The sequence below is a fragment of the Schistocerca cancellata genome, chromosome 9 (genome assembly GCF_023864275.1).
Source record: "Schistocerca cancellata isolate TAMUIC-IGC-003103 chromosome 9, iqSchCanc2.1, whole genome shotgun sequence".
NCBI lineage: Eukaryota > Metazoa > Arthropoda > Insecta > Orthoptera > Acrididae > Schistocerca > Schistocerca cancellata.
The window spans coordinates 260,475,120-260,495,264 of NC_064634.1; the positions used below are offsets into that span (position 1 = coordinate 260,475,120).

General features: G+C 37.9%; 1 protein-coding gene across 3 annotated transcripts in view; it reads left to right on the forward strand.

Annotated features, from left to right (window-relative positions):
• The window catches only part of LOC126100336 (uncharacterized), a 152,349-nt gene that overhangs the window by 12,159 nt on the left and 120,045 nt on the right, over positions 1-20,145 (forward strand). For all 3 annotated transcript variants that reach the window (XM_049910947.1, XM_049910948.1, XM_049910949.1), the window contains exon 2: positions 12,964-13,278. In XM_049910947.1, the coding sequence (XP_049766904.1) occupies positions 12,964-13,278 (315 nt within the window). The remainder of the gene's footprint in view (positions 1-12,963; positions 13,279-20,145) is intronic.

A 20,145-nucleotide genomic window follows, 5' to 3' on the forward strand; every position in this document is an offset into this window, starting at 1 on the left:
ATGGTGCGGTCGTGTTTTCCATGGAGGGGGCTTGTGCCCCTTGTTGTGCATGGAATTATCACAGCACAGACCTACATTGATGTTTTAAGCACCTTCTTGCTTCCCACTGTTTAAGAGCAATTCGGAGATGGCAAATGCATCTTTCAACACGATCAAGCAACTGTAAATAATGCATGGTCTGTGGCAGAGTGGTTACACGACAGTAACATCACTGTAATGGACTGGCCTGCACAGAGTCCTGACCTGAATTCTATAGAACACCTTTGTAATGTTTTGGAACGCTGACTTAGTGCCAGGCCTCACCGACCAACATTGACAGCCTCCACAGTGCAGCACTCTGTGCAGAATGGGCTGCCATTCCCCAAGAAACCTTCCAGCACCTGTTTGAACATATGCATGGGAGAGTGGAAGCTGTCATCAAGGCTAAGGGTGGGCCAAAACCATATCGAATTCCAGCACTATTGATGGAGGGTGCTACGAACTTGTAAATGATTTTCAGCCAGGTGTCCGGATACTTTTGATCACATACCGTGTATCAGTAAAGGAAGAGGCTGTAGTATACCTAGCATTAAATTTAAAAAAAAATTCTAGTTAGAGGTAAGAAGAAATAAAATAATCCCATAACCAGTTGCTTTCATGCTTGTTGTTGAAATAGTGCCTTGATTAATCGAAAAGCGAAAAGCTACGGAATGTATTTTTACACTTGTGCGTGTTCCTCAGTAAATGTTAGGATTCGTCTCTGTAAGAACACAGAATTTTATTTACATTCTTTTGTTTATTTACGAAGCTTTGTGATTGGTATTGGTGTATTTTTTAACTCTTATTTGTTGCTTTATTTGATTTGTTGCAACGGGAGGTGGGTCAGTTTCTGATATATGGGACTCAGATTCAGGGTAAGGGGCCCAAATATCTGTTTGACAATCCACAATAAGGGTTTCTATTATCTTCTTAACCACTGAAAGCTAGGATGGTTCCTTCAAAAAGGACATAATCTGTTTTCGGTGCTATCTTTGCCAGTCCAAGCTTGTGGTGTACATCTAATTGTTCCAGTCAACAAAGGAAAATTAGTGAGGAAAATATGTGTAAATGCAAATTTATAGAGAGTGGTGGGGGAAATGTGACAAAATTTTAAAAATCCTGACTGGTGGGGTGTGAGCAAGAAAATGGCGATAGAGGGTCAAGTAAAGGTTACCTTTTTAAGTTTTTTTGATTGTGTTGAAAACTGTAGCTTAGCAAAAGTTTCCCAATACAAAATTAAACTACATTAAATTTCCTACAAAAAAAAGACCAATTTGTTTTTTCTAGGAGTAACTGTTTTCATATTGCAGAGGATGGAAAAATCACAAATCATTGAACAGTGTTTTAATGGTTTAAAAGTAATGTACATTGTTAGATGACATGGGTTAAGAACAAATATTAAATGTTTATACCACGTCTAAGTGCAGTAGAACCTTATTAAAGGATAAATTGCATTCTGGGTGTCTACCAGGGTGGAGAAGTGGGTTTGGAGATTAGAAGTGTGAGGGAAGATTGGTCACCAGATTGTAGTCATGGAGTTCTCTCCTTCATAGGTCTGCAAAACTGAAGAGAGCACAAGTAATTCCCTATTTTCTCTACATCACAAAAAGCATCTACATATTTATACTAACTCTTCCTCAGCTTGCCTTATGAATCACTGGTGACCAAAGGCGCAGAGGCTTAAGTTGGCTCCCTGTGTAACAGAAGTAGGTTACTTGGGTGTTGTGCTACTTCAGATATTTCAACAAGTCAGGTAATGCATTACAGCAGATTACTATTCTAGATTAAAACATGATCAGTCGTATTCCATCAGACTTATTGATACCCACCTTTCAAGACAGTCTGTGGATGTGTAGTATGTGGTTTCCCTCAGTGCAGCACACACTACAGCTATTCCTGAGTGGAAGAGGTTTGGGTCATTCCACATCATATCATCCAGAAATTTTAGGAAGTGACATCCATCATCACGCAAATCCTTGAAATTGTGGGTAGTGGAAGTTTACAAAGATATATTCACATTTCAAAATGTAAATGTTGCAGGTCAATTACTTTTTTACTTATGATAAAAAGAAGTTGTATAGATTCAGGCTTTCATAGATAATTTAAAAATGCAATAGTTCCTACAGTTTTTGCAGTCGAAGTTTTTTTTTTTTTTAGTTATAGAGTAGGTTTTTGTTTTTATAGTCATGCTTCTTGTAGTGAGTATCCATCATCTACATCTCAGAAAAAAATTGCAAATGAATTCTTTTAAAGAAAATTCATGCATAGACAGTATAATTTTTTTAAGGTATTGCCCCCTCATCGATACCTTTGAAAAATTTACTATAATATTATAAATATTCCGTTATGTCACACAAAAGAATCAGTTTGTAGAAATAATGGGAAGTTTGCAAACAATGTTATTGTAAAAGAAATATTAAAGTTGCTAATTCATGACTACCATGTCACCACTAAATTGCTGAAGTTGGCTACACTGTATTTCCCTAGGAACAAATCATATCTGAGAACACTGTTTTATTGCCACCACATGTATTGTGTCATCCAGTTCCGTTGTTTTGAGTCGTGTTCACTGAGCACGCAGTTCTGAGCTCTTGTACGGGGTTGTACCCAAAGTCAATTATTGGTTAAAAATTCAGTTGTTGCAGTTTTTAACTATTTGTTCCAAAACAAAAGTAAGTCCCCAAATGTTACAATAATAATGTGAAATACTTTTGTAATGAAACAATTAGATAGAATGATTTTTCATTATTTACTTACTTTTTAGGTTTCACCAAACATCTTTTGAATTATTTGCGACAAATATTGGTTTTATGACTGAAGTAGTATGGAAAGTACAAGTGGCCAGTATTTTCGTGAGCAGTATCCCGCAAGATATATGTGAAAATGCCCTGACTTGTGTGACTGAACTGACTACTGAAGAACAAAAACTTTTATTATGGCAAAGCAACGGTCATTCTTACTGTGATTTAAGTGTTTCAAGTGTGTGTGTTAAACACAAAGACAGGTACTTGTGCAGATTCTCTCTACATAAGAAACTTTGCTGTGATCCCTTCAGATGCCATAAACGATCTGTTTCGTCTGGATTGTGTGAAATTAGTTTAGAAAAGGTAAAGACCTCCAAAATGAGAGGCTGTAGCATTTTTAGGGAGAAAATGTGCTCAGCCTATATCAGACTAGGGAGGAAATGTGCTCAGCCTATATCAGACTTATTCATGAAAAACAAGCAAGTGACAACTCATCACCAGACTATATAAATGACAATAATGTGAAGGTGCAGACTCCTGAAAAATCTGTGCCTAATACTAGCTTAACTAGCTTAGGAGTATCTCCTGCAAAGCTGCATTCAGTTGCTCAGCGTAGTTGGTATGCAGCAGCCAAACGAAAATTGGAATCAGTAGCTGGAGCTCTGAAAACTAAAACTTCACATACATATCAAGTTGAAAACATCAAGAACTGATTCAAGAACTTGAACACCATAATATCCAAATTGTGGCATTACAGGAAACTCATTATACTGATGAAAATTCTTTTGAAATGGGCAATTACAAAATTTATAAAGAAAAACCAGTAGAGTATATCTTTGGAAAATGCCCTCTATTAGGTACAGCCTTTATTGTTAGAAGAAATATAATAGAGTTTGTAGTAACCACAACCAACTGTGGGAACGCCTTGGGCTGCAGATCGGAGCCGCCAGGCGGGGAAGCCGCCGACGGTGGAGCACGCACCACCGGGTAAACACAAGGACGAGTCGGACGACAGACCAACGACAACCGACCACGACCGACTATGACCGACACAACAAGGAAGAGATAAACTACGGAGGTTTGTAGAAACCACAACACCAAACACCAACAGTAAATCCACTCGGAACCAGAGCCAGGCAAAAGTCAACAACAAGCAACGACAAGAACGCAGTACTGCCGAGATAGAAACTCAATCCAGAGCGAGTACCAGACTGGCTGGACTAGGGCAGAGCGGGTCCCTATATACGAAACCGGAGGGAGCGGCTATTGGCCGCTGTCTGCACGTGGCGTAGCGGTGGCGCCCTCGCTGCGCGGAATAGCGGACGCGGAGCCCTCTATGGGCTGACCACGTCCATGTGTTCTGGCGCGTGTTCGACTTCCGCGGCGTGAGGTACTACAGTGTCCATAACTAACTTCAGCTCTACATCCAATAGGCTCTCAACACTGAGGATCAAATGTAAAAACAAAATGTATACGCTAGTGAATGCTCATGCTCCAACAAATATTGAAAATAAGAAACATCTGAACAAAGTACAGATTTTCTGGGAAGAACTAGAAGACATGATTCAGAAGATTCCAAATGAAAAAGTAATCATTCTGCTCAGGGATTTTAATGTACAGGTCAGCAAGGAGAAGAAATATAAAAACATCATTGGCGAATACCCAACACATAAGAGGACAAACAACAACGGAATAAGACTTGTGGAACTCTGCCAAATCTTCAACCTCAAAATTATGACTATACACTTCAAGAAACATCCCAAGAAGATGAAGACTTGGAAAGCACCATATCAACTCCTTGGAAAGTTCCAAATTGACCACATAGCCATTTCTAGAGGAGAATTTACTACAATTCAAAATATTAAGGTACAGAAAGGAGCCAAAATAGATATGGATCCTTGTTAAGTCTAAAATTAAATTCATCCCAAATTCAGGAGGAAATAATAATAAACCTATGAGGAAGCATTTTGAAACCAGGAATATTGAGGCAGATATTCAAAATTATTTCAAATCAAAATTGCAAGGTGAGAGATGGGATGAAATGAAATCTCAAACAATGAAAGCTGCAGAAGAATCTCTTCCAACCAAAACTAAACATGAGAATATCTATCTGATGGAATGAAAAGTGTAATGAAGCTTTGGAAAATAGACAAAAGCTATGGCAAAAGTTTAAATTGAATCCAACACAAAACGATCAGGAAAAGTTCAGAAAAGGTAGAAAAATAGTCTCCTACACAATCAGAAACAAAAAGAGACTGTATAAAAGACTATCCCTTCAACAAATACAGGTGTAGTTCACTCAAAACAAATCCAGAGACTATTAACAATATTTCAAAAGACACCTGAAAGGTTACGAACCACCCAGTTTAAATTTTTGTGGCAAAACAGGGAAATTAGGTACAAATGACCAAGAAAACTGCAACATTTTATCAGACTATTTCAAAGATTTTCTCAACTGTAAAACGCCTCCAGAGAAACTGGAATTCAAAAGTCCAGAAGAAATCCTTGCAGACTCATATCTACCAACTCTAAATGAGGTCAGGCAAGCTATAAAATCCCTCAAGAACAACAAATCTTCTGATGAAGGTGGAATCACAGCTGAACTTTTGAAACTAGGTGGGGAAAAAGTATCACTACACCTCAGTACAATAATTAAGGAAATTTGGAGAACCGAGAAGATCCCAGAAGATTGGAGGATGGCACTTATACATCCACTTCACAAAAAGGGTGACAGATCAGATGTGAACAATTACAAGGGGATTTCCCTTCTATCCATTCCATGCAAGGTCCTTTCCAAGATATTACTAAATAGGATTGAACCAGTTCTCGATGCACAGATAGGAGATTACCAAGGTGGATTTAGAAAAGGGAGGTGCTGTTTGGAGCAACTAATTAACCTTAAGAACATAATTAAAACACGTGCTGGTCAACCACATGTTACAACGTTTCTTGGTATTAGGAAAGCATATGACTCTATAGACAGAGAAAGCCTCATTAGGCCTCTGGAGGAATTTGGAATTGACAGAAAAACTAGAGAGATGTAAAGCAAACACTAACAGATACCAAGTCCAAAGTCAGATTTTGAGGCAAGATTTCTGAACCTTTTAAAATCCAAACCGGTTTGAGACAAGGGTATGGACTCTCCCCAGTTCTGTTTAGCATCACTTTGGAAAAGGTTATGAGGGAGACATTGGAGGAACACACACAACAAAAAGTAAGGGGAATTTCTTTTGGAGGATCAGGTAAAGGCCTTACGATACATGCACTAGCTTTTACAGTTGATATTGCTCTCCTATCCACAAAAACAGCAGATGCAATTAAACAAATAGAAATCTTAGCATTGCATGCAGATAAATTTGATTTACAGATATCACAAGGAGGAAAAAAAACTAAATTCATGTCTAACAAATATAAGGAAATCCAAGAATTGCACACAGTTATTGGATGTATGGAAAGGGTCATACACTTTAAATATTTGGGAGAAACAATAACAGATACTGGCATAGAAAAGGAAGCTATCAAACTTCGAATAGCTAAACTTGGGAGGACACACATTTTAATACAGAAGCTGTACAACAAAAAATGACTGTCTCGAAATGTGAAGTCATTATACTACAATACAGGGTCGAGAACAGAAGTTGCATATGCAGCAGAAACACTCTCCTTCAAGAACAAAGGACTAACAGATGAGCTTGAGAAGAAGGAAAGAGTAATTCTGAGGAGGATTCTTAATGGACACAAAAAAATTGGTAAAGATGAGCAATGAGAAGATCTACCAATTTATTAAACCAATCACAACGGAAATGAGAAAGAGAAGGCTGATGTTCTTTGGTCATCTGGTGCGAATGGATGATGGCGGATTAACGAAGAAAATCTTCAGTATAATTCAACAGAGGAAAACTCCCAACTGTTGGTTGCAAGCAATAAAGAAAGACCTCGGCGAACTTGGACTTACAGAAATGGAAGCAACGAATAGGGACAAGTACAGTAAGGCAATACATGAATTCGAGGATTTTTAGGAGGCTCTAAAACCGAAGACCAACAGGAAAGTAACAGCTGAACATCTGGCAAAAATCACAGCAGGCGGAAGAGCAGACCCAGAGAAGATAAACAAAAAATTGAACATGAAATAGAATTTGTAATGCGGTCTTTAGTTGGCTAATTCATATAAATAAATAAACAAATAAATAAATAATCAAGTTGAGCTGGCTGCTCATGCAAGCACTATCTCTGATAGTGATTTAATAGAACTGGAAGAAAAGGCAAAACATCATGATGAACTCGTGGAAAAAACCAGTCAGAAAATTGAATATGCAAATAATTGTGAAAAAATTCAGTTACTTACTCTTGTGCTGCCAAACTTGAACTCGGCAGAAAGTCAGTTCCAAATTTCAGGTTTCTGCATATTTGGTATGACAAGCAAGAGCTCTTGTTTATTTAGAAGGGCATTTTATCAATGGCTGAGCAGAGAAGTGGAAAGACATTGCAACATGATACTGTGCACAAAGTAAAGAGTTTTTATTTGGATGACAAAAACACAAGAATAACACCTGGGAAAAAAGACAAAGTGAGCACCAGCAAAAATACGTATGAACAAAAGCGTCTGGTTTTCAGTAATTTAACTGAACTGTATTCTCTCATAAAAAAAGTATCCTGAAGACAAAGTAGGATTCTCAAAATTCGCTTCTCTTCGACCAAAACAGTGTGTACTTGTAGGATCGTCAGGAACACATACCGTAGGTGTGTGCATTTACCACTAAAATGTTAAATTGCTTCTAAATTCCATTTCTGTTAAAGAAACATACCAAGACCTAATTAAAATAAGATCATGTTATATAAATAACCAAGCCTGTATGCTTTGTCTGTGTGAAAAATGCGCCACCAGTTCATTGCTTCAAACCCTCCTAGAAAACGAAATAAAAGAGTATGATCCTAAGGAGATGGTTCAGTACAGTCAGTGGGTATCAACTGATAGAATTACTTTGTGTTCAAATCACTTCTCTATCAGAATTCTGCGACACACTAATTAAGACAATTGAAAAACTTACTCCACATTCTTTTGTTTCTCAATCACAATCTGATTATCTGAAAATGAAGTAGGAAACACTTCATGAAGGGTCAGTGTTAATTTTAATGGATTTCAGTGAAAATCTCAATTTTGTTGTTCAAGATGAAGTACAGGAGTACCATTGGAACAATGGCAGCTGCACTCTTCACACTGTCCATATATATTACAAAAAGGACAAACAGTTGCATGCAAAAAGTATTTGTATTGTTTCTGATGATCTAGAACATGATGTTGCCTTGTTGTACCAGACTCAGAAGATTGTATTGAATTTTTTTAACCATGAATTTCCAGAAATTCATCTTGCGTATGTTGAATATTTCACTGGTAGTTGTGCTGCACAATATAAAAATTGTAATAATTTCAAAAATATCTGCTACCATGAACACAACTTCAACATAAAGTGCAGCTGGTCCTTTTTTTGCTGCCAGCCATGACAAATCTCCCTGTGGTGGTGTTGGTGGCACTATTAAAAGGCTTGTCACAAAAACAAGTTTGCAAAGACTTTATAAAGATCAAATACATACAGCTTCACATGTATTTGAATTCTGTCACGAGAACTTGCAAGGCATTTCAGTTCTCTTTGTTTCAAAAGATGAAATGCTACAAGTCAGACGTTATCTTTCTCAGCACTTCATAAGTGCAAAAACAATTTCTGGAACACGAACTATGCGTTACATTGTACCAATATCACCAACCAAGATTGGAGCAAAAAGGCTGAACTGTGATATGGATTTTAGTATCGTGCATGATTTCTCAGATGCACCTCCGCCACTAGTGCCAGAATTCACTGAGCAGCCCAACGGCATGTGCGTGTGACTCTTCTTGGTATTTGGGAATTGTTGAGAAGGTGAATTGTGAAGAAGGAGATGTTACAGTAAGGTTCATGCATCCTCATGGAACCACCCCGTCCTTCTATTGGCCTTATAATGATGTTTGTGATGTTTCTTTCTCTCATATTCTGTGTGAAGTTGATATCACCACAGCAGCAGGCCGTACTTATTCTCTGAGCAAAGAGTCCTCAAAGTTGGTGGAAGAAAGTGATTCTCATACAAAAAAATATTATCTAAGCATCAGAGTGTCTTGTCACACGTGTAGTTCCAAATCAACTTGAATGCAAATTGTAGCACCAGCATTTTGTGCAGTGTTGATAATATTGGTTTTTGACAAAATGCTATGTATTTTTACGTTGGGTTAATTTGGTTATGGCAGAGGTAAGAAAGTGTTCATATGTCATGTAATGTACAAGTTGCCCTATATTTTATAATGTGTAATTTTGTTTCATCTACTGCAATTTTTGTTCAATTTGGATATTGTTGTGTGTATTTATGTTGTTAATGTCTCTTGGGTAGTAATTGTAATTCCCTCCAGGATATAACATGTTAGAATTGTCCAATTAATTTTTTTTTTTTTTGTAAATTAATGGCACTAATGCCACTTTTTTGTTTAAAAACTGCAGCCAATTTTCAAATTTTTACAGTTTGCTTTGAAGTAACACAAACTTTCAGCAATTGCTACCGACAGAATGTATATAGAGCAATAAAAATTGGCAAAAGTTCATGATATTAGATACAAAAGCAGTACACAAAATCTCAGTTCACAACTAGATAATTGGTGTCATGGCGTAGATGACTTGACATGGAATGACCCATTTGTGCAGTCTACCAGTAACTCATTTAATGGTGAGGGAAACGCAGTAACTTTCTGGTCATTCATTGATTCACCACCAAGCGACAATAACACAGTTAAACGGCTTAACAACATGGTGTCAATGATAGACAGCAGCATGTTGCCATTCATCAGTCCAACACTACATAGGATACTGACAACATCACACTTACAAGTTATGCAAATGTCAGCCACTGTTTATTTTACATAAAAGCTCACTTAACAGCAATAAGTAATTACTTACCTTAACAAACTGAAGAAAAAAAACGTGAGTGCAGCGATGTTATTTTGTCTACTTACATAAGAGAAGTGGACAAGAAATGTTAGTTAAATACAGGGTGTACATAAAGTCCGGGTACACTTTCAGTTGTTTATTGCACAAGAACCAAACATTGTACAGATATCATACACATGTTATTTCATTTTGAAGAGAAACCCTGAAAGCTTGTTTTTTTCCTCATGCGTTACCACCACAGCATAGTTTGGTAATTTGCCAATAGTCAGCACTAGTCACAAACATGCCTAGTTCAGGTGCGAGCTTTCTGTGTGTTGGAGTTCGACAAAAACAAGTGTGCTACAGCTGTCCAACGAATGTTTAGAACCAAGTACGGTAAGAAACCAGCAACAAGAGAGGCCATTTACCACTGGCACAACAAATTCGTTACAACGGGTTGCTTGTGCCTGGCAAAGAGAAGCAGATGTACCAGTGTGACTGAAGTGAATGTGGAGCGTGTACGAGAGACATTCATACATAAGGAGTCCAAAGAAATCGAATGTTTGTGAAAAAAAAAATTCAGAGTTTCTCTTCAAAATGCAATATGTATGACATCTGTACAGTGTTTAGTTCTTGTGCAATAAATAATTGAAAGTGTTCCCAGACTTAACGTACACCCTGTATCGTCTGTCTTAAACTGAAAAATGAACAGTACCTGTGAAGGATGTCACCTCCCCCAGAAGAATGCTACAACCATCATATGGGATGACCAGGAATCAATTACCCCTGTAGCAGTGTAGAGCAGTGTGCAGAGATGTACATAGAAGCTGTCCATATAATTTTCTTGTGTATTATTAGCAACTAACATCTGTATTCAGTGTAGTGTTAACATGTCTTGTGGAAAATAAACACCCTTTCAGGGAGCTTCTGCTCACTGCATCACCATTGATCCATGAGGCAAGCTGCAAAAGAGTTGGTGTAACTTCGTGAAATATCTGTAGCTATTTTTTTGTGATTTAGTGCGGTTGAGAGAATGAGGAATTGCCTGTTGATCTCTATTTTGAAGACTTAAGGAGGAGGCAAGTGCATGACCACTGTCCAGTGACCTACATTCCCTCACACTTCTAACCTCCACCCCCACCTTTACATCCTGTCACACCCCCAAAACAGTGTTTACCCTTAATACAGCTCTACTGCACTTAGGTGCGGTACACACATTTGGTATTGTTGGTATTGTTTTTAACCCACATCATTTAACAATAAACATCAGTTTTATGTGATTGAAACACTGATCATAATACTCTGTGTCCCCCCCCCCCCCTTTCAGTGGGGAAACTAAATTTTTACAAGAAATTTAATGTAGCTTAATTTTGTGTTGGGAAACATTTTTACTAGATGCCATAGTTTTCAAGATGTTTAAGAAATACCTAAAAAGTGACCTTCATACACTGCCAACAACCACCGCCCCCTCCCCCTTCCACACACACACACACACACACACACACACACCGAGCAAGATGGCTCAGTGGTTAGCACACAGTATTTGCATTCTGGAGGATGGTTCAAACTCATGTCCAGCTATCCTGATTTAGGTTTTCCGTTATTTCCCTAAATCAGTTCAGGCAAATGCTGTGATGATTCGATTGAGAGGGCATGGCCGATTTCCTTCCCTCATCCGATGGGACTGATGACTTTTCTGTTTGGTCCCCACCCCCAAATCAACCAACCAACTGACCACTAGGGTTTGGATGAGCATCTCCATGATACTCCCACACTTAAACATGTACATGATGCACTGCAGTACTCTTCTTTGGATTTTGTGTATGAATCCTACTAGGAAGGATTTCCAAGCAGAAGATCAGAATTCAAGAATTGGTCAAACAGTAGATTTGCAGATAACTTGCTTTCCTTTGCTATGCTATCTCATTCCATTCACTCGTGTTTATCATATTGTCATCTACTTGTGTATGATACTAACTATTCTGTTTCCCTATATATTATCTCTGTCATCATGCAGCCTGTGAAGCTACAATTTTATCATTTAAGTTGTTCATGTTGATTTTTGGGCATATTTACTCTGTCACTGTACCATTAATTTGTAATTTGTTCTGTGCTTCTCTTTCCTATTCATAACAATTTCAAAATATGTTGCACTCACTAGTGTTCACTATTGACAACTCATCAGCTAGATCAAAATTATATCCTTGACTGGAACTTGTGTTGATTTTTGAGCTTCAAAAACAAAGGCATGTTCATACCCTGACAGCTACAAATTCTGCACTGATTGTTCCAAAATTTCAATTGTCTAACACCTGTGGTGTAAAGTACAGATTATCTTAGGGTAAGTCGTAGGGAACCATAGATCTAGAACAACATTGATTTCATCTTATTCTTTCTCCCCAGACAAGATCATCATTGGAAGTTACAGCACACAGCGCATTAGATTTATTTAAAGTTTTAGCATTGGCTAAGAGTAAACATAGGATCTTTGGATTAATAATTGTTTATGCCATCTTATAAACAATAGTGACTCTGTATTGTTCTAGTGTGGGAGGGGGCAGAGGCAAAGCAATCATGATTAACACATCAGTTGGAAAGTGGGTTTTGAATGTAAGTGCCATCTAAATAAACAAAACAAAAAATGAAATATCAATGCAACATATTTTATCTGTTGATTCTGGTCATTGTTAGATCAGGCATCCAAGCTCAAATGATTCCTAAATGTCAAAAATCTACAGACTGGTAGTTACATGTTTGCTTTCTTTTAGTGGCAACATACTTCAAGACCTACATTATGTTTTGTATTTCAAATACAAATAAAATATTTGTATAGATTTAAGCCCCAACAATACAATAATCATCTTGGTTTGGAATTCCCTACATCACTTCAATGAATGTTTGGCCAGTAGATTCAGCAATACATGTAGGATTTCATACCCTGCTCTTGCCCAGTTGATATAGTGCTGCACCACTGAATTACCTGATGTTGTCAGGATAAACAATTCCAGCCATCCCTTAGTCTTTCGTTCTTTTTTACCTCCTGCACCAGCTTTATTGAAATTTGTATGTAAAACAATCATTATAAATTTTCATTGCAATCTGTTGGTTTGGTGGACAGCAAAGTCTGCACTTTTTTGGTGTCTGCAACAAATTTTCAAGTATAGAGCACTCTGTATTTGTATAACTAATGGATGTTAAAATATCAGACACACAAGTATAATGAAGTAATGGAGACTTGGATTTTTCTGTTCCAGTGTACACCTATTGCCACAGATGTGCCACCTCCAGCAGTATTTGAAGCCATTAACAAAGACTTGCTGTCCCAGACCATTAAAACTGGTGCTGGATCACTATCAAAACGGAACCGTGTTCTTGTTCAAGAGCATAACACTGAAGAACTTCTTGTTAAATTGGAGGATACAGAGAGGGATACAGTAGCGGGGAAAGGAGAAACTGGTACTTTCAGCCGAAAGCAACCCCTGCTTCGCCTAGCAACTATTGTCAGAAACACTGCTAGTCCGACGCCTGCCAGCGTCAGCAACATCCTACGGCCACCTGACAGATTTAAGGTGTGTTGATGACTTTATTTAAGAATCAGGATATGTTTGTGTAAATACAACTGTAGAGTGTGTACAACAGGGCGAGGAATCTGTAAAATAACAGTTTACAGTTTTCAATAAAAGTTTAACAGTGCAGTGTGTGTTCTGAGCTAGCAGTAAACAATATTATATTGCTTCAAATTTTTGTGAGCTCATTAGACACAGGGCACAAGCTAAAATTAAGTTCAGAAGTGGGAATAATTCAGCTACCTCTTTTTCAGTGAAACGTTTCTGACATTTACCTTAAGCAGTTTATGGAAAGCACATAAAACTGAATGAGAAATTGATTACTAGTCCTGAGTGAGAGTCCAGTGCCTTACCACTGATGCCTCTTGTTCAATTTGGACATTGAAATAGCTGTTGAAATCGTTGCTGTTGTGATGTGCACTATTTTCTTAAACATAGTCACAGCTTATGATGCTTGGTGGTTGCAGTCTATGTTAATAAACAGATGGTTAGTTGATATACTCACATGGAACACTGCACAGTAATTGCAATATAACACAAATGTGGCTGCTGAGATAAGATTAGGGAATGCCTGTGACTGAATTGTAATAGTAGGAGGTGATGGAGAGCGTGGGGAGAGTAATGGACAAGTGGTGCTAATAGGTCATCCATAGAGGAGGGCCCCATGGGTTGGATGATTTGGAGCAGGGGTGGCATCCAAAGAAGTCATATGGTGTTTAGCTGGGATATGTGATAGAATACTACTATGTTAGTCAGAGTCAGATTTTAAGTTTGTTGTTCCTCTAGTTGGCCTCAATAAACTAGATAGGTACAAAATGGTACAATTCAAGTATTCATGGCAGTTCTATCAATTTATTTGTATATTTGACCTTCAAAAGAGAAATTATTATGGATCAGAATGTTGTTGGTCAAAGGTATTGAAAAGAGATGCTGTTTTGATGTTACAATGACAATTGGTTCCTTGACAGCATGGTCATAGTTTTGGGGGAAGGTGTGCTGATACAGCAACCACAATGATAAGCAGCGAGTCTGTTGGTAATTGGACAAGTCTGAGGAAAGATGGTAGAGGAACTAATTAGTATCGTGAATATAGGGAGGTGGACTACTGACAATCTACTTTAAAAAAGCAGCTAAAAATTCCCTTGACACCTTCCTAATACACAATCTCCACTCTTCCCAAACTAACTACGTAAGCGTACAGCAGATACGGCTTAAATTCAAAGAAATAATTTGGCACCAATTGAGGTATTTATACTAAGTAAATTAATAAGAGATGGAACTGATCCCCCATGGTACACAAAACAGATCAGAACACTGGTGCAGAAGCAACGAAAAAGTGTCCCAAGTTTAAAAGAAAACAAAGTCTCCAAGATTGGCAATATTTTACGGAAGCTCAAAATTTGGTGCAGGCTTTAATGTGACATACTTTAACAGTGAAATTGTACCTTGAAATCTGGCAGAAAATTCAAAAAGACCAGTGGCAAGACACGATGAATACCTTCACTGCATTATAGCAATGACATTCCACTTCTGTGGTAATGTTCATTCATGCTTAGCAATCATATCCAACCACTATCTTGACAAAAGACCCTTACCTAAAGAATGGAAAGTTGCACATGTCACACCAATACTCAAGGGAGTAAATAGGAGTAAAGAGTAATCTGATGAATTACAGGCTCCCATCATTGTCTTCAGTTTGCAGCAGGATTTTGAAACATATACTGTGTTTGATACAGGACAGAATTTAACAATAGTATGAAAATGAAAGTTGCTACTCATGATGTAGCGGAGATGCTGAGTCACAGATAGACACAACAGAAAGACTGTCACAATATAAGCTTTTGGCCGACAAGGCCTTTGTTGAAAATAGATGACAGATGCTCACATGTGCGTGTACACAGACACAGACTGCAGCCTCTGGCAGCTGAAGCCACACTTTGCTCTTCATAGATTAGTAATAACGCGTAAATAATTCATTAGAACTAGCAGAAAAATGGCTATAATTGACTATTGAGAAAATATCCCTTTCCAGAATTGTGTTTGTTTTGATTATAATTTTACTTTGCACATCCATGCCCTGAACAAAGCAGACTTTCTTATTTCATCAGTGAAGTCACATTTAACAGTTGTCGTACTTCACCATCAAAATAGTAAATGTACACCTGAAATACTGTCATTTGGAACAGTGAATGATAAAGTAAGAAAAAATTATTTGCTTTAGTCTGTGGATGCAGTTTTTATTGTGCCTACTGGTCCCATGTTCCACCATCAGGCCATCCTATGATAAGTAATAATAATAATAATAATAATAATAATAATAATGCAATACATAGTTAAAAATACTTCAGTAATAAACTCACACTAAATATTTTCCCCAAATGTTTGATATAGAATGCAACTTTAAAATACAGAGTGATTGTTATTAACATTTTAAAAAAAACCAAGTGATGTAGATGATGCTAGGCAAGTAATTTAATATGAGGCACCTGGAGCTGCAAATGTATGTAAATGTTCCAGAAGTGGATGACAAATGTCAAACATATGATTTCATCAGGTGATGTACCTCGCCGCACGTGCAGTGATTGGGCTTGATGATCTTACCCTTGCTAGTAGGGGACAGTTCTAAACATCGTTGCGCTAGGCTATTCTGTTTTTGAACAGCTTTTGTAAATATGATCTGTTGTAAATATAGAAGTTATAGTTATTCTCCTCTCTGTAAACTAGCAAAACCTGTTCTTATTTTGTGTTTCTTTGCTTCTTTTTGTGTCTACGGGCATTATTTAGTAAAGAACACGTAGATCATTTACTGGTAACGATGCAGTTGGGAAGCTTGTACTTATTTGCTTGTGACGCAATACAGCAGATTTTTGTTGTACTATACTTTGCAGTCAACTAGTAGAGACTGTGAGACTGGTAAATAAAATAATAAATCTTAGTTCACTGTAAACACACAACTGTCTAAGACAATCAAATAAAGCACTGCCTGCCAGATGAAGAATCAAACCCACATGCTAAAGACATGCACTGAGGCCCAGAGCCACACTGACATGAATACTTGACTTGAGACGGGTCAGGTGCGACAGACAGATGGCTCCAATGTTGCATGTGTGGCGAGATACCTCATCTGGGGACATCGCATGTTTAACATTTGTCATCCACTTGTGGGGTATTTCCTCATTGGTGGTTCCATGTCTCCTACATTAAATTACTTGTCTCGGTATCGTCTATGTCACTTCGAGGGTTTTTAAACATTGATAAGTATCAACCCGTATAGGCAGTTCCTTACCCTTGCTGTGCAATCATGTTTTCCGCCTAAGTGTTTCCTATACTAAAAGTAAACGTCAGTGCTATTCTTTCAATGGATGCGTGTTGTGGCCAGCAGCAATAGATGATACCCCTATGTACAGAATTTTTGTTTCTTCTTAAATAAGAGTCACAATGTAAAAAATCTAAAAACTATAAACAGCATACAATATTAAATGTAAGAAAATACAGAATAAAACAGTCCCCAATGCAATAAAATATTAAAAGCAAAATAACACTAATTTGTACCACAATGTCATGATATGGATGTTATCCTGTTGTGAAATTTAAATCCAGTACTTATGTCCTAATCTTGCTGGTGCTGTATGTCTATAATTGATGAGAACAGTTTACATCCATAGTTCCCTGTGGATAAGTGGACGTGGTCCCCAAGGGCAGATGAACATTTGTATTGATCCATTGTGCCTTCAGTAAGTAGAGATCACCCATGGAATGCCTCCGGCCTGGACTCTTCCAACAATTGTTGCAGAGTGTTTGCTTCTAGATGTTTCACATTGTTTGTGCCAACGGCCATCTGGCCAATGGAGCATTAAACATGATTCATCTGAAAAGGCCACCTGTCACCACTCAGTGGACGTCCAGTTGCAGTATTGGTGTGCAAATTCCAGCCTTTGTTGCAGATGAACAACATCAGCATGGATCCATGAACCAGGTGCCTGCTGCAGAGGCCCATGTGGAGCAACTTTCGCAGAACAGTAATTGAGAAGACACTGTTGGTAGCCCCGTGGCTCATGTGGAAAGTCAGCTGCTCAGCATTTGCATGTCTATTCACTTGTACACATATCTGCAGCTGTCTTTGACTGCTGTCATCTATGGCCTGTGGTGTACCGCAGTTGCCCCTGTGCCGTGTTTGGATAGTGTCATTTCACCTTGCAGGCATACTTTAACCATGGCAACACACAAATAGTTTACATACTTAGCCATTTCAGAAAGGCTTCGACCCTTGGCCTGAAAGCCAATGATCGTACCCTCTGGGACATCAGATAAATCACTCTGTTTCCACATTACAGTGAAGACTGGCTGGTTTCCCACACCCCCCTTGCACACTTTATATACCTTCCACTGACAGTGCTGCTACCTGCTACCGTATTTACTTGAATCTAAGCTGCACTTTTTTTCCGGTTTTTGTAATCCAAAAACTGCCCGTGGCTTCGAATCAAGTGCAAAGTAAGCGAAAGTTCTGAAAAATGTTGGTAGGTGTCGCCACAACTAACTTCTGCTATCAAATATATGTAGCCCTACACAGGTATGCTTTGCAGGCACAAAGATAAATACTGGTGCCAAAACCTATGCGTCAGTATATAAATTAAAAGAAAAGATAGAAGAATGTAAACATTATGCCATGTATTCTTTCGTGTTTGCTGCTATCTCATTTAAATCCTGTCTGCCTAAAAAACTATGAAACTAGAGTGAGACAACAGCAAACGCGGAAGAATATACATATCATGTCATGTTTATTTCCATTTTATTCTTATGCTGAATAGTGATACAGTCAGAAATGAAGCACGGCAACTGACTAGATTTTAAAATCTAAGATGACTCTAATGTCTGTACAGAATGTAATATACTAAAGAGGCGTCTGCAAAGATTTTCAAACGGAGAAAAATTTTCGCTACACTCTCATTCAGAACATCATCTATCATACGCAGTCTATTATTTGGTTCTTGTTGATCATTATCAAAAAAAGCAGCAGTGTAAGTAAAAACAAATAGCAGTCTCTTGCCATTGTTTCGCTTATGAGACAATTCCCTTTTTTTATTATTTTTTTTTATTTTTTATTTATTTATTTATTTTTTTATTTTATTGCAAGCCGCGGTAGCCCGCACAAAATCAAGCCATGCTGCGAGCGGTGACAGGTCGTAAACACTCATTATCAGAATGTGACAAACAATGCATGACACAGTACAATAATGCATTTTCAGCTTAGAGTGACGTAAACCCCTATGACAAAGAGAACGGCACTTATCAGATCAAAGCAAAATAAGCAATCGATTCAAACCAGACGAAGCATGCGAAAAAGGAAGGGTACCCGTATAAATACGGATGGAGTGCCTGACACATAGCAATGGCTACTTGGTAAAGCTTAACTGTTAAGCTTACAACTCTAACCAAACTACTGTAGCTGTATCTTCATCCATTCGACCTCAATTGTGTTTCACGTTACAATGAACCAACTTTGTTTCGATTTGGAGGGGTGGTCTAAAACTTTTCTCTCACCTTGAATTTCGAGTCTCAAATTTCAGGAGCGGCTTAGATTTGGGAAAATTTTTTTCCCTTGATTTCGAGTGTCATTTTTCACGTGTAGCTTAGATTCGAGTGCGGCTTAGATTTGAGTAAATACGGTATATGAGAGTGGCTATGTGCATTGACATTGAACTTACGCAGTGGCCACATTAATGTGACTGGACCATGTGTTGGTTGGACATATTCAAATCATTGTTTCCTCGAACAGATTTTAACCTCTGCAGCTCCATCTAGTAGCATGGAGGTTATTTCCTGATTTCTTCACACATGTCCTACCATTCTGTACTTTCTTTTTGTCAGTGTTTTCCATATGTTCCTTACTTCGCATGTGTTCCTTATTTTGCCGATTCTGTTAAGAACCTTCTCATTTTTTATCTTGTAAGTCCACTTAATTTTCAACATTCGTTTATAGCACCTCACCTCAGTTGCTTTGATTCTCTTCTGTTTCAGTTTTCCCACTGTCCATGATTCACTACCATACAATTCTGTGCTACAAATATATGTTCTCAGAAATTTCTTCCTCAAGTTAAGGCATATGTGTGATACTAGTAGACTTATCTTGGCCAGGACTGCCTTCTTTGCCAATGCTAGTCTGCTTTCTATGACCTCCTTGCTTCGTCCATTGTGTAACTGTGCTTCCAAGGTAGCAGAATTCCTTCACTTTGTCTGCTTCATGACCACCAATTTTGATGTTAAGTTTCTCACTGTTCTCATTTCTGCTACATCTCATCACTTTCGTCTTCCTACGATTTACTCTCAGTCCATATTCATTAGACTTCATTCCATACCGTAGCTCACGTAGTTCTTCACTTTCACTGAGAATAGCAATGTCATTAGTGAATTGTATCATTGATATCCTTTCACTCTGAATTTTAATTCCACTCTTGAATCTTTCTTATATTTCCATCATTGCTTCTTCAATTTATAGATTGAACAATAGGGGCAAAAGACTGTATCCCTGCCATACACCCTTTTTAATCCAAGCTCTTTGTTCTGCATCTTCCAACTGTTTTGTTCTCTCTTGGTTGTGGTACATATTGCATATAATCCATCTTTCATTGTAACTTATTCCTGTTTTTCTCAGAATTTCAAACAACTTGCATCATTTTACATTGTGGAACACTTTTTCTGGGTTGACGAATCGTGTAAGTGTTCTTGATTTTTCTTCAGCCTTGCTACCTTTATCAAACACAATGTGAGAACTGCCTTTCTGGTGCCTTTACCTTTCTTAAAGCCAAACTGATCATATAACTGATGCTTAATTTTCTCTGCCATTCTTTTCTGTGTTATTCTCTTCAGCAG